Genomic DNA, 15,508 nt, shown 5'->3' with positions numbered 1-15,508 from the left:
GCGGAAGTGCATTGTCCTGTTGGAACAGCAAGTTCCCTTGCCGGTCTAGGAATGGTAGAACGATGGGTTCGATGACGGTTTGGATGTACCGTGCACTATTCAGTGTCCCCTCGACGATCACCAGTGGTGTACGGCCAGTGGAGGAGATCGCTCCCCAGACCATGATGCCGGGTGTTGGCCCTGTGTGCCTCGGTCGTATGCAGTCCTGATTGTGGCGCTCACCTGCACGGCGCCAAACACGCATACGACCATCATTGGCACCAAGGCAGAAGCGACTCTCATCGCTGAAGACGACACGTCTCCATTCGTCCCTCCATTCACGCCTGTCGCGACACCACTGGAGGCGGGCTGCACGATGTTGGGGCGTGAGCGGAAGACGGCCTAACGGTGTGCGGGACCGTAGCCCAGCTTCATGGAGACGGTTGCGAATGGTCCCCGCCGATACCCCAGGAGCAAGAGTGTCCCTAATTTGCTGGGAAGTGGCGGTGCGGTCCCCTACGGCACTGCGTAGGATCCTACGGTCTTGGCGTGCATCCGTGCGTCGCTGCGGTCCGGTCCCAGGTCGACGGGCACGTGCACCTTCCGCCGACCACTGGCGACAACATCGATGTACTGTGGAGACCTCACGCCCCACGTGTTGAGCAATTAGTCGATGCGTCCACCCGGCCTCCCGCATGCCCACTATACGCCCTCGCTCAAAGTCCGTCAACTGCACATACGGTTCACGTCCACGCTGTCGCGGCATGCTACCAGTGTTAAAGACTGCGATGGAGCTCCGTATGCCACGGCAAACTGGCTGACACTGACGGCGGCGGTGCACAAATGCTGCGCAGCTAGCGCCATTCGACAGCCAACACCGCGGTTCCTGGTGTGTCCGCTGTGCCGTGCGTGTGATCATTGCTTGTACAGCCCTCTCGCAGTGTCCGGAGCAAGTATGGTGGGTCTGACACACCGGTGTCAATGTGTTCTTTTTTCCTTTTCCAGGAGTGTAGAATTGACAGTCTAACGTTCCTTTGGTCTTGGTACGTTAATCTTATTGTCACATATCTCCGATACTTGACAAAGTGTCTATCCATTTCTTTTCATGGCTATGTACAGGAATATGATAATCTTATTAGGCGCAGACTGAAACTTGACTATAGACTGGTACAGACAAATGGAGACTGGTACAGACTAATGCAGACAATTGCAGACTGACTAATCGGCGAGTGTGATCCTCGAGGAGAAGAGGTTCTACGTTAGCAGCAACCTCATTGGCTGCGTTACATATTAATACGCGGATCGGCGGAAGCAGAATTTGGTCCGTCTCTAAGACAGCGCCATCTCGTAGTGCGGAGACGGACGAGCGCTGCGCCTGCGCTGTTGTGCTTAGCGGGGCGCGCTCTAGTGGGAAAGTTGTGCACGCGCTGACTACGCCGAACTATGTACACAACAACCAGGTATCAGCATTATCCTTTATTTATGAGCACAAGTGTAATTTACGTTTTTTTTTCATATAGTTCAATAATTGTCACCCTGTATGTAGATGTAGATCAAGAGTGAGCAACAGGCAAATGCGTAACAAGAAAGACGGAGGAGAGTGAGCGGCGGTACGCACCTGGCACTGGCCGCTGATGCACATGTCTAGGGAGCCGGGGCGGCAGCGAGTGCCGTCCCTGACGCGGTCGGCCAGGCGAGCTACGACGAGCGAACCGTCAGGGCGCGTGGCGCGGCAGGTGAGCGCGCACGGGGCTGCCTCGTCCTCGTGCGCCGACCAGCGCAGCAGCTCGCCCTCCCACGGATCTCCGCTCAGCGCCGCGCACTGCTCGTCTCGGAAGTCACCCGCCTCCGGACACGGCTGCCGACAAGCACATACACATATATATATACACTCTCAGCGTCTTATTTAGCATCCGTAGACCCCTACATCTAGGCATAGAGAGAATCTAGTACAGTGTTTCCCAACCTTTCTTGGGCCGTTACCCCTGAGTGCAATTAGACAATAGCTACACTGAAGCGCCGAAGAAACTGGTATAGGCATGCGTATTCAAAACCACAGATATGTAAACAGGCAGAAGATGGCGCTGCGGTTGGCAACGCCAATATAAGACAACAAGTGTCTAGTGATGGGGAGCTCGTGAATGAGTCGTTCAAATGAACGCTTCACTCCAGTGAAGTGTGAACTAACCACTCAATTTCAATGAACTGGTACTTTAAACTCTTCACAGATAACACACTCCACACTTTTTTCTAGTTCACTCACGCTCTTCCCCTCTCCCTCATCCCATTACATCGGCGCTACGTCACTCATTCTCCCTTCTCTTCAGTCCCCCCCTCTACTGCCTTTCGACGAATCGCGCGGCGTTTGTGGGAAACGATAGATTTTGTGATGGGTTGTGGAGGTGAGGGGCGAGGGGAAGGAAGCGTCAGCTGCTTCCTGCAGTGCTGACATCATTACCCGTGACTATTTGTGCAGTTCAGTTATACTTCGCGTCTACCGGTATCCTACTGTTGGTTGGCAGCGCTTACGGACAAATGAATATTACAGATACAAATGAAGAGGCTGGCTGTGTGAACACGCACAGCCAACACGAAAATAAAAGGTTTGTTAATAACACTGAAAGAGGGATTTTACCTGAAATCGTACCAAAGACTACAGGTGACAGTTTACGCTTTGAATCTGGAGGGTTATTATTCTCAACAAAAATAAAATCTACAGGAAAACTTCTGAATAATTGCTTAACGTTGATATATAGACTTTGTGACAGTGGTAAACATACTCATTCTATTTTGGATTAAATTTTAAAAGAACATAAAATTGGACTGCATTTCGTTGATAGCCCTAGTTTTCAGTCCATGAATACAACAAATAATGTTTCACTTGACAGATAAAGACTTTTTTGGGCGCTTCATGAGAAAATGTCGAGCAAGATTAAATGTAATACCTTCTTTATATGTGACAGGCTTCTCTGTTTATCTTTCGTTTGTCCCCTTCGACCATGCTCTATTTAAGTTAGCTCAGACGCTGTAAGAGCGTAAAACGTTCCGTGCACGTTACTGCATAGTTCGACCATCTGTTGGTAAAATTATGAAGTATTACGAAGCTTTATTGTACGAGCGAGGCGAAGCGAGCGTAGCCGCGGCTGAACGGCGAACTGACCAACTTCGCCAGGCTTCCGTACTTCATGAATGAACTACTTCGTTTGAACGCTTCACGGCAAAAAGTGAAATGAATGAAGTAGTTCACGGGAATGAACGAGTTCGACCCATCTTTACAAGTCTCTGGCGCACTGTTACTGCTGCTACAATGGCACATTTAACCCTTCGTGAGCCGTTGTACCTTCGCGCAGAGGCATTATATAGTTGAGTGTTGCTCTGTAGAGCAGCCTTTCAGTGCTGTTTGCGTGACATTTTGTGATTTTTTTCCCTCAAAGCTATAGTATAAGGTAAATACTTTTGATTGACCCAAATTTATGAAGGAAAATGTAAAATTGGAACGAGGAGAATTCCAGTTTGAAACAAAAGGAGCCATTTCTGCAGTAAAATGGATGGATAACCGTCCAATCACTTTCCTGTCCTCAATTCATGACCCATGAGAAACAGCAACAATGAAAAGGAATTCAAGGATGGTACTAGTACAGAGATGTATTGTCCTGAAGTTGTGGCATAATACAGCAAAATAATGGGTGGTGTCGATAAGTTTGATCAATTACGAGAAAGGTATGCTATTGGCAGACGTTCTGTAAAATGGTGGCACAGAATATTTTATTTCCTGATGGACGCTGCTGCAGTGAACAGTTTTATCCTGTGGAAAATAAATAAAAGAGAAAGTGGACAGCATGATCAGCTCACATACGGGATCCATCTAGCCAGGCAATTGACCGCTGACTCCTCATCCCAAAAAAGGCATGGGCAAAAATATGTCTTTCTGGCAAAAAGGGGTAAAGTACCTAAAGATTTTCGTCTTGTGGCTGTAAGGGAGCTTCAACCCATTTTAGGAGAAACATACTGGACGTGCCGTCATTGTGCCGGCCGGAGTGGCCGTGCGGTTCTAGGCGCTTCAGTCTGGAACCGCGTGACCGCTACGGTCACAGGTTCGAATCCTGCCTCGGGCATGGATGCGTGTGATGTCCTTAGGTTAGTTACGTTTAAGTAGTTCTAAGTTCTAGGGGACTGGTGACCTCAGATGTTACGTCCCATGGTGCTCAGAGCCATTTGAACCATTTGCCGTCATTGTAGTACCAATGCTGCGGAAAAGAGCACTCGCTGTGTTTGTACATATTTTCAAATACCACTTTGCATAGACCCATGTTTCAGAAAATTTCATGGCAAGTAATTGTGAACAATCATTGCAACAAGAGAAGTAAATTTATCAAATAAATATGACATATATTGAAAAAGTTGTTTTTGTCATTTAACTCCAAGGAAGGAAGAATACTTCCCACCTTGTTGTGTGACCTCACTTTCACAGCTGGAACAAACTTGATATTCTGTATGATAAATATACCTATCTGTTAACTACTGTCTGCTCTCCATTCATTAAAAAAAGTGTTCAATAATTTTGCCCACGAAAGGGTTAAGTGAGTTTGAGCGTTGTGTTGTAATCGGCGCCCGACGGATGGGATGCAGTACGTCCGAGGCAGCGACGACGCGGGGATTTTCCCCTACGACCATTTCACGAGCGTACCGTGAATCATAGGTATCTGGCAAAACATCAAATCTCCAACACTGCTTCAGTCGGAGAAAGATTCTGCAAGTACGGGACTAAAAACAACTGAAGAAAAAAATGGTTCAAATGGCTCTGAGCACTATGGGACTCAACATCTTTGGTCATCAGTCCCCTAGAACTTAGAACTACTTAAACTTAACTAACCTAAGGACATCACACACATCCATGCCCGAGGCAGGATTCGAACCTGCGACCGTAGCAGCAGTGCGGTTCCAGACGACTGAAGAGAATCATTTAACGTGACAGAAGAACCCTTCCGCAAATCGCTGAAGGTTTCAGTACTGGGCCATAAACATGTGTCAGCCTGCGTACCGTTCAACGAAACATTATCGATATGGGCTTTCGGGGACGAAGGCCCACTCCTGAATCCTTGATGACTGCACAACACAAAGCTTTACGCCTCACCTTGGCGCCGCGACACCGACACTGGACTGTTGGTGATTGGAAACATGTTGCCTGGTCGGAAGAGACTCATTTCAAATTGTATCAACCTGATGGACGTGTACTGGTATTGAGACAACCTCATGAATCCATGGACCCTGTATGACAGCAGGGGTCTGTTCAAGCTGGTAAAGGCGTGGGGTGTGTGCAGTTGGAGTGATATGGGACTCCTGATACGTCTAGATATGACTGACAGCTGACACGTACGTAAGCATCTTGTTTGATCATCTGCATCCGTTCATGTCCATTGTGCATTCCGACGGACTTGGGTAATTTCAGCAGGACAGTGCAACACCCCACACGTCCAGAATTGATACAGAGTGGCTCCAGTAAGATCTTTCTGGGTTTAAACACTTACGCTGGCCACCAAACTCCTCAGGCATGAACATTATTGAGCATATCTGGGATGCCTTGCAACGTGCTGTTCGGAGGAGTTCTCCACCCCCTCGTACTTTAGCGGATTTATGGGCAGCCCTGCAGGATTCGTGGTGTCAGTTCTCTCCAGCAGTACTTTGACATCAGTCGGGTTCATGTCACATCGTGTTGCGGCACTTCTGCGCGCTCGCGGGGGGTCCTACATGATATTAGGCAGGAACTCGCCACTGCGTTCCTCGAACTACTCCATTACAATCCTGGCTTTGTGACACCGCGCATTATTTTCAAAAATGCCACTGCAGTCGGTGAACATGATCGTCATGAAGGGGTGTACGTGGTCTGCACCAGTATGCGATACTCCTTGGCCGTCATGGTGCCTTGCACGACTTCCACTGGACCCAAGATGCCCACGTGATTTTCCACAGAGAAAAACTAAGCAACCGCCGACTTGTCTCCAAGCCACAGTACAAGTTGTCAAGGAGCTGTTCGTGTGGAAGAAGACGGATTCGTGCCCTTCCATCGGCTTGATGAAAAAGATATCGGGATTCATCAGACCATGCAACGCTCAGTCACTGAACCTACGTCCAGTGCCGATGGTCAGATGCCGATTTCAGCCGTAGTTGCTGACAACCTGGTGTTAACATTGGCACGCGCGTGGGTCTTCAGCTGCAGAGGTCCCTCGTCAGGAGTGTTCAGTGCACTGTGTGTGTGTGTGTGTGTGTGTGTGTGTGTGTGTGTGTGTGTGTGTGTGTGTGTGTGTGTGCAGGCACACTTACACCCTGCCCATCATTGAAGTCTGACGTTAGTTCCGCCACAGTTCGCTGCCTGTCCTATTGTGCCAGTCTGCCGCCCGACATCTTTAATGAGGGGTGCCTGCCCAGCTGCACGACGTCTGGACATGCTTTCGCCCTGGTTTCACCACGTATTGAAGATACTCACTACAGGACTCCTCGAACCACCAAAAAGTCGTGCAGTTGTCGAAATGATCATGCCGACCCCCCCGGGTCATCACAATCTACCCTCGGTGAAACTCAGATAGGTCACGCTACTTCTCCATTCTACACATGAACAACACACTCACTGATACTACATGCACCGTGTGCGCTTCTGACGAGCAGTCATTCCTCGCCAGGTGACACTGTTATCTCCTGTGCAACAGTTCTGATACTAAATGTAACTGGGTTTTCTCTTTTGATGCTAGTCAATTGTCAGGATGAGCATTCTAAAGCATTATGTCAGGGTGAAAATACTAAATTAATTAATTTTTCTCTCTTAAGAACATGTGCGCAGGGTGGGTTCTTCCTTGGCTCGGGTATGAGGTAGAATGAAACAGCATTTTTACATAAGATAACTTTTATTGAAGATTTGTACAACTGTTTCCTTACTCGATGTTCTGGCTCTGAGAGCGGCAGATGCGTCGTTTGCGAAGCCTTCTGCTGCGGCAGCGGCGGCGTCTGATTACGCGTGGCAGTGTGTATCTCGTGTCGCCGTCTCGCCCAGCTGACTGGAGACGCGCAGCACGAGGTGGCCCATTTAATTATTGCGAGCGAAGTCGTGCATCGGATGGTGATACCTTGGACGTGGTGTCCCAGTGTTTCTCTTCTCTAAGCGGCCGCGTGTGTTGTGCGTTGGCCAGCGGAGCGGCGTGGCGGGGGAAGGCCAGTGTCCCGGACTCGAACAACGGACTCCCGCTTGCCAGTCTTCGGCTGTCAGATCTTCATCCCAGCTCACAGGTGACTGCTGATGTGAGGCCGTCTCCTTCCTGTCCTCACGAGTCACCCGGGTACATAAAAATCAGACTTCAAATACCTTTTAACTTCTGTCTTCTGGCGCCGAGGCTCCTGCTTGCTATTACATTACAGCGGCGGACTTGGTCCGTCTGTGCATGATGTAGTCTCTTCTTGCATGACGGTCTTCAGCACCGAAACTGACTGAAAACTACTGCTACTTTTCTCTTCTTCCTTCGTCTGTCAGGCTCACTGCGTCCCGCGTATTTATTCACTTCAGTTTACTGGAGGTGAACGACTTCACGGTCATTGCCTCTTCTGTCACGTTGAAAAGCTTCTCGAAGAATCTTCTTAACGACGGTCATTGGCTCTTGGAATGTAGGCGCGGGCCTTTGTTCACATGTGACATCTGAGAAACACGTGAGTCGGTCGGGCGATGCCTTGACGGCTGAATCGACAGCGTCCGCTTATGTGGAACTTGCTGACTTCACGGTCATTGTCTCTTCTGCTCTGCTGTTCTGCCCGCTGTTTGCCAGTATGTAACTCTCTAAACTAAACCAAGTTTTTCATTTATATTCTAATTTCTACTTCGCTTCGATCTCACTAATTTATTTACTTAAGTACCACTCAACACCTGGACAGGTTTATAACGATAGTAGGTCGGTAGTCATAATGCTCTGGCTGATCAACGTAATTCAGCTGATCGACGGATGAAGGAAGTAAATAATGTCCAAGAAAGGAAAGAAACTAAGGCAGGATATAAGGAATGAAATAATACGAAATGAAGGGAAGCCAGGGCGAATTAGCAATAGCAAAAGTGTGAAGTAATTAAAAAAAAAAGAAATGGTCGTCGGAAGGACTGATTCAAAATTATACAAAGAACATTTGCGAAATTAAGAAGTACAACTTTAGCGTTAAAAATGCAAGAGGAACTACATTGTTAAACGCAGAGGAGAGGGTACAGTTGAAGCTTCTGCGAGGCGATGGAACTGTCTAATCACTTGGTAGAGGAACACATGAGATTCGATATGAAAGATTCAGGATATCTAGTATCAAAACCAGTAGAGCTCCGGAAGAGTTGCGATCACTCAAGGACGAAGGCATAAATAACTTTCCTTCGAAATTTGAAAAATCTCTGGGAGAAGTAGAATCCAAATGACTATTAAGATTGGTTTTCAGAATGTATGATTCTGGGTAAATACCCAGAAAAACATCATCCATACAATCTCAAAGATAAGTGCGACAACTATCACGCAATTAGCTTCATAGATCATGTATACAAGTTGACGAGAATAGTATACAGATGAATCGAATATAATAATGAGCACATGACAGACGGCAATCTGTACGGCTTTCGGAAAGTTAAAGGCACCAGAGAGGCAGTTATGAGTTGTACTTGATAATGAAAGCTGGATTTAAGAAAATTCAAGACACGATCTTAGGATTTGTCATCCTAAAAAATATAAAGTGGTCGAGTGCTAGAAAAAGCGTTCGACAATGTAAAATGGCTCAAGGTTGGAAATTCTCAAGAAAATAGGCGTACTATATTGCGAAAGTCGCAAAATACACAATGTGGAAGAAGCAAGGAAGACATAAAAAGCTGACTAGCACAGGCGAAGTGGGCGTCCTGGCCAAAGGAAATCTACTAGTACTAAATAACGGGCTTAATTTAAGGAAGAAATTTATGAAAATGTGTAGTTTGGTGCACAGCACAGTAGAAGTGAATCACGGACTGTCGGGAAAACAGAAAAGAAGAGAATCGAAGCATTTGAGATGTGGTGCCGAAGAAGAATGTTGAAAGTTAGGTGGACTGATAAAGAAAAGCAACGAGGAGGTTCTTCCTGAATCGGCGAGGAAAGGAGTATATGGCAAACACCGACAGGAAGAAGGGACTGGACGACAGGACACCTGTTACGACATCAGGGAATACTTTTCATGGTGATAGAGGGAGCTGTAGAAGGTAAAAATTGTATAAAAAGACACAGATTGAAATAAGCCCAGTAAATACAATGACTGAAAGAAAAATCGAAACATCAAAAAGTAATTAATGTAGACTAATGAAATTTAGGGAATACAGTTGTCTAGGTAAAACACGGATTAACGTAAGCTGGAGATAAGACATTACAAATGTGAAATGTTGTCGCATTAATAACACGTATTGGGTGCAAGCATGAAACTGTGCGTGCAATGTGTTGTACAAGTGCCGGATGTCGATTTGTGAGATGGAGTTCCATGCTTGTTTTACTTAGTCTATACAGGGACGGTTAATGCTGGTTGTGGATGACACTGGGGTTGTCGTCCGTTGATGTCCCGTATGTGCTCGTCTGGAGACAGATCTGGTGATGGAGCAGGACAAGGCAACATTTAAAGCGTAACAGCGGTATATAGGCGAGCGTTATCCTGTTGGAAAACACTCCCTAGAATGCTGTTCGTGAACGGCAGCACAACAGGTCGAATCACCAGGCTGAGGTGACTGGTACATTTGGCCATCGCGAGAGCCTTACTAATCTCATGGAAAGTTTGAAGTGGGGCACACTTGCAGATAGACGGCGCGCTAAACGGAAGGGGCTGCTCACTAAATTCCGAAATCCGAACTTCACCGAGGATGTAGAGCATATATTATTACCTCCAACTTTCAAATCGCGCAATGACCACCACTCAAATATAAGGGAATTAGGGAAATTAGAGCTTGTACTGGGGCGTACAGTCGCTTTTTCCTCGCGAGATCCGAGAGTGGAACAGAGTGAGGGGGAATATGACTTTGGCGCGAATTGTGCCCTCCGCCACACACCACTTGGTGGCTAGCGGAGTATATGTGTAGATGTAGATGTAAAACCGAATTATAAAAGAAATACGAGGTTCATTCTAAAGGTAAAGAACGTTTGTTTCTCCAGACACTTTTAATCAAGATAATGAAAGAAAACTTATTTTAAACACATTTTAATATCCTAGCTATTTTTCACATCGTCGCAGTACAAATTTAAATAACAGTCGTAGCGTTCCACTAGGTTTCCTATGCCTTCTGCATACTCAGAAGCCACTAAGTTGCTGAACCGGCCATTAACGTCATATTCCAATTCATTGTCATTTACATAGTGTTTTTCTCCCAAAAATCCTTCACTTTGAGAAAAAAGACTGTAATCACTCACGGGCAAATCCAGACTTTAAGGCCGATGTTTAGAAACTTTCCTTCAGTTTAGAAACTTTGCTTCAGATACTGAAGCAAATCGTTCGGCAACAAGCAGAAGAGGATTTTTCGATTCCAAAACATTGTCGTCATAAGGTTTTTGGTATTTATGGTTCGTTCAGTTTATTTTTTTTTGGGGGGGGGGGGGGGGGATCGTGAATGATGCCGTGCCATTGAGACGCAATTTGTATCTCGACTTTTATGCAAAACCCTTGTATCGTTACCAACAAAAGTGTGGTTCAGGAACTTGATTCAGCAGTTGCTGACTGTCCTTGTTGTAACGATAGAGTAGTCAGTGCAGCTTCCATTTTTGTTTTTCGTGTTCGTTGAAAATTGAAGAACCCACCCGACACACACTATGGTTCACAATGGTTCAAATGGTTCTGAGGACTAAGGGACTTAACTGCTGAGGTCATCAGTCCCCTAGAACTTAGAACTACTTAAACCTAACTAACCTAAAGACATCACACACATCCATGCCCGAGGCTGGATTCGAACCTGCGACCGTAGCGGTCGCGCGGTTCCAGACTGTAGCTCCTAGAACCGCTCGACCACTCTGGCCGGCTCACACTTTTCCATAGTCCAAATCAACACTAACAGTTTGATAAATAACTGCTCGTGAAATTGCTGGAAAGCGCAAGCTCAGTAGATCAATACTTCAATTTTTCCTTCAGTCCTTGATTTGAACCGCGAATGTTTGCCTATGCTGGATACGATGGCTGGAACTACAGTTTGGCCCTTTAGTATTTGTTACGGCTACTGTTGCTTTACCAGTCATTGCCTTGACATCATCTGTTTTAGTATCGATTCTCTCATATTCTGATGATTTATTTAAAAAAAATTGTTAGTCGTATTATAAATAACCTATCCGTTAGTGTTAGTTGGCGACGATGTGCACATAAACAAGTCTTCTTCGAATGTTTACTTGGATATCGTACGATTATCAGCAAGACGGCCAGTCCAGCAAGATCAGTCAGCTCATCCATTTGCAATAAGAATTTTTTGAGCTGAAGGCGATCAACTAGATCTTGTGGCCTCCTGGAGGCTGTTTTATGACATCGTTTACTCTCACGCTGATACAGTCAGTAATCATTCTCGAATTGTTCCTCTGCCGTACACAACGCACAATGATATAATCTGCGTTTACTTCCTTCCGCATTTAGCGTTTTCTTGAGTGCAATAAGGGGACCACACACTAACCACGAAATATACCCATACAGTAACATCTCATCCTTCATCGTTGGCACTAAATATGAAGTGAGGTATCGTTTTCGAGGCACCGTCTAAAACGTATCCCTTCCGTCGAATGGACACGTGGTGCAGCGTGTTCCATCACTCCATATCACTCGTTGCTAGTCATCCATTGCGCAGCTGCGTCGCTCTTTAGACCACCACACGCGTCGCTTAGCATTCACTGCAGAAACGTTTGGCTTCTGAGGAGCTCCTTGACCACTGTAGCTCATTCTTTTTAACTCCGTACGCACAGCCATTCTGCTAGATAGATTGCCGGTAGCAATTTGGAACTCCGCTAATTTCATGTGATATCTTACTGCTACCCTCCCCAATGCCTGGTCTTCACTTAGCTTTGGTTCGCACCACCAACAGTCGACTTGGGCAGCTTTAGAAAGGGTGAAAAGTCCCTATTGGATTTGTTACTCAAGTTATTTCCAATGACTAGTCCACGTTCGAAGTCTGAGTCCTCCTGAATGACTCATTTCATCTGCTGGATGCGCCGCTAATGACGTCATGTGGTCAACACTGCGTTCCAAAGGTGCATACAGATACTCCTGATCAGATAGTGTACATTTTAAACTGCCCACTGGTTACACTCCTCTGTGACACAACCTGCACGTGTCAGTGAAGATAATCGGATTTCACTGAAACGTCGTTCAGAATGTCACCAATCAAGCTATCGACCCTGAAACCTACGATTTCTACACTACGAGGTGCATTCAAGTTCTAAGGCCTCCGATTTATTTTCTCCAGACTGGAAAGAGATAGAAACATGCGCATTGTTTTAAAATGAGGCCGTGTTCATTGTCAATACGTCCCAGAGATGGCAGCACCGTACGGCAGATGGAATTTTACCGCCAGCGGCGAGAATGAGAACTGTTTTAAATACTTAAAATGGCGACGTTTTTCTTACTTGAACAGCGTGCAATCACTCGTTTTCTGAATTTGCGTGGTGTGAAACCAATTGAAATACATCGACAGTTGAAGGAGACATTTGGTGATGGAGTTATGGATGTGTCGAAAGTGCTTTCTTGGGTGCAACAGATTAATGAAGGCAGAACATTGTGTGACAACAAACCAAAACAACCTCGGGCTCGCACAAGCCGGTCTGACGACATGATCGAGAAAGTGGAGAGAATTGTTTTGGGGGATCGCCGAATGACTGTTGAACAGATCGCCTCCAGAGTTGGCATTTCTGTGGGTTCTGTGCACACAATCCTGCATGACGACCTAAAAATGCGAAAAGTGTCATCCAGGTGGGTGCCACGAATGCTGACGGACGACCACACAGCTGCCCGTGTGGCATGTTGCCAAGCAATGTTGACGCACAACGACAGCATGAATGGGACTTTCTTTTCGTCGGTTGTGACAATGGATGAGACGTGGATGCCATTTTTCAATCCAGAAACAAAGCGCCACTCAGCTCAATGGAAGCACACAGATTCACCGCCACCAAAAAAATTTAGGGTAACCGCCAGTGCTGAAAAAATGATGGTGTCCATGTTCCGGGACAGCGAGGGCGTAATTCTTACCCATTGCGTTCCAAAGGGCACTACGGTAACAGGTGCATCCTACGAAAATGTTTTGAAGAACAAATTCCTTGCTGCACTGCAACAAAAACGTCCGGGAAGGGCTGCGCATGTGCTGTTTCACCAAGATAAAGCACCTGCACATCGAGCTAACGTTGCGCAACAGTTTCTTCGTGGTAACAACTTTGAAGTGATTCCTCGTGCTTCCTACTCACCTGACCTGGCTCCTAGTGACTTTTGGCTTTTTCCAACAATGAAAGACACTCTCAGTGGCCGCACATTCACCAGCCGTGCTGCTATTGCCTCAGCGATTTTCCAGTGGTCAAAACAGACTCCTAAAGAAGCCTTCGCCGCTGCCATGGAATCATGGCGTCAGTGTTGTGAAAAATGTGTGCGTCTGTAGGGCGATTACGTCGAGAAGTAACGCCAGTTTCATCGATTTCGGGTGAGTAGTTAATTAGAAAAAAAAATCGGAGGCCTTAGAACTTGAATGCACCTCGTAGTATCAGTTGTGGATCGCTTTTACATGACAACCTATTCCCGCAATCATCTCCACGCCTCACACTGCAACATCTCCATCTTGTCCTCCCCAATCTGCCTAACGACATCGAAAACTTCAAATGTCACGCTAATATCCGTCGTTTTCCATTATTTTCACACTTCATCCACTCCACTTTCCAATGTGTGCTAATAGTTTCTTATCCAAAGAGTATTTGTTTTCTCATAATAAGTTATGTTCTTCCAGAGATGGCTTGAAACTTCTTAATGTATTTCAGGATAACTTTTATTTTCACGCCGCGCGGGATTAGCTGAGCGGTCTCAGGAGCTGCAGTCATGGACTGTGCGGCTGATACCGGTGGAGGTTCGAGTCCTCCCTCGGGGATGGGTGTGTGTGTTTGTCCTTAGGATAATTTAGGTTAAGTAGTGTGTAAGCTTAGGGACTGATGACCATAGCAGTTAGGTCCCATAAGATTTCATAAACATTTGAACATTTTTTTTATATTCACGTTTCCGCCCTTGTCTATTATGTGTCTTTCACTATGGTTGCTGTGAGTCTGTTACAGCCTCAATCTTTCAGAAGTTTTCCAGTTATTAAGTCACAAGTGTACCAAACAAAATTTAATGTCTGATTTAAATTTCTTCAGTCATTCCAGAGAACCTCCCCACTCGCCCACAAAGATGTGGTGTGTCTTGAGCAACACGACGCTCTAAATTGGCTTCTTATGCTTAAAACCAGACAAGCCGGCCGGTGTGGCCGTGCGGTTAAAGGCGCTTCAGTCTGGAACCTCATGACCGCTACGGTCGCAGGTTCGAATCCTGCCTCGGGCATGGCTGCGTGTGATGTCCTTAGGTTAGTTAGGTTTAAGTAGTTCTAAGTTCTAGGGGACTGATGACCACTGATGTTAAGTCCCATAGTGCTCAGAGCCATTTGAACCATTTGAAAACCAGATTCCCCCCTCCACCACACCAGTGAGACCTCTTTCTACAGATCTGTCTTGAATGATAGCTACTGTTTCCATCAGTCGACTTGGCTTTCTTCGTATGTACAGTATTCCGTCCTTGCCCAGGAACTTCACACGCAGCCTACCCCAATGGCTGAACAACCGTCGCTCCGCCACTTTTGTTTCCTTAAGAATGACGTATTCAACGTTAGCAGAAAACTCTACAACAGATGTTCGTATCGCGTGACGTCATTCGCCAGGTACCGCTTTGAGCCCGGCTGAATTTAGAAAATAATGCGAGTCAAGCGCAGGGGGAGGTGGTCGATTTAAGTTTGATATGGCCTCAGGAGGGCCCTAAATTAAAGAGAGCTCCGCCCCGGGACTTGCAATCAATCACCCGGCTGAATTAATTTGCGACTAATGTGCTTCCGAATGCGGCGGACGCAAGTTTCCGGCGCAGGCTCACCGAGTTGTTTCTCAAAAAGCCGCCCTGACATCCCACGACCGCGAAGAGGAATTAATTGTCTCGCTTACTTCTCTCGTTCGAAAGTGAGAAAGAGGTTGCGCCTATGTGCTTTTAGCATTCTCAGCGCAGCGGTGGGAGAAGCAAGTTCTCTTAAATTCGTGGCGGTAGACGAACTTTTTAATTCAGTTTTAGAAAATGTAGACAGGAACACAAAAGATTAAGCTCAGCTGGAATAAGACTGGGTAATAACACAATAAATCGGCTTACATATGCAGACGATGTTGTTCTAAGTGATAGCAAATAGGAGTCGCAGCTCGTAATAAGTTCTTACTGAAGTATTACAAGGAAACCTGGGCTACAAATTAACGAGGGGAAAACAGATTACATGGTGGTGACGATA

General features: G+C 46.3%; 1 protein-coding gene across 1 annotated transcript in view; it reads right to left on the bottom strand.

Moving 5' to 3' along the window:
- The window catches only part of LOC124798414 (protein madd-4-like), a 473,991-nt gene that overhangs the window by 330,975 nt on the left and 127,508 nt on the right, over positions 1-15,508 (bottom strand). The window contains exon 3 of the mRNA XM_047261811.1: positions 1,598-1,837. Within this exon, the coding sequence (XP_047117767.1) occupies positions 1,598-1,837 (240 nt within the window). The remainder of the gene's footprint in view (positions 1-1,597; positions 1,838-15,508) is intronic.

Source organism: Schistocerca piceifrons, chromosome 5, assembly GCF_021461385.2.
Source record: "Schistocerca piceifrons isolate TAMUIC-IGC-003096 chromosome 5, iqSchPice1.1, whole genome shotgun sequence".
Classification (NCBI taxonomy): Eukaryota; Metazoa; Arthropoda; class Insecta; order Orthoptera; family Acrididae; genus Schistocerca; species Schistocerca piceifrons.
Note: the sequence above shows the minus strand (reverse complement) of the source record. Positions and strands in the feature narration are given on the sequence as shown.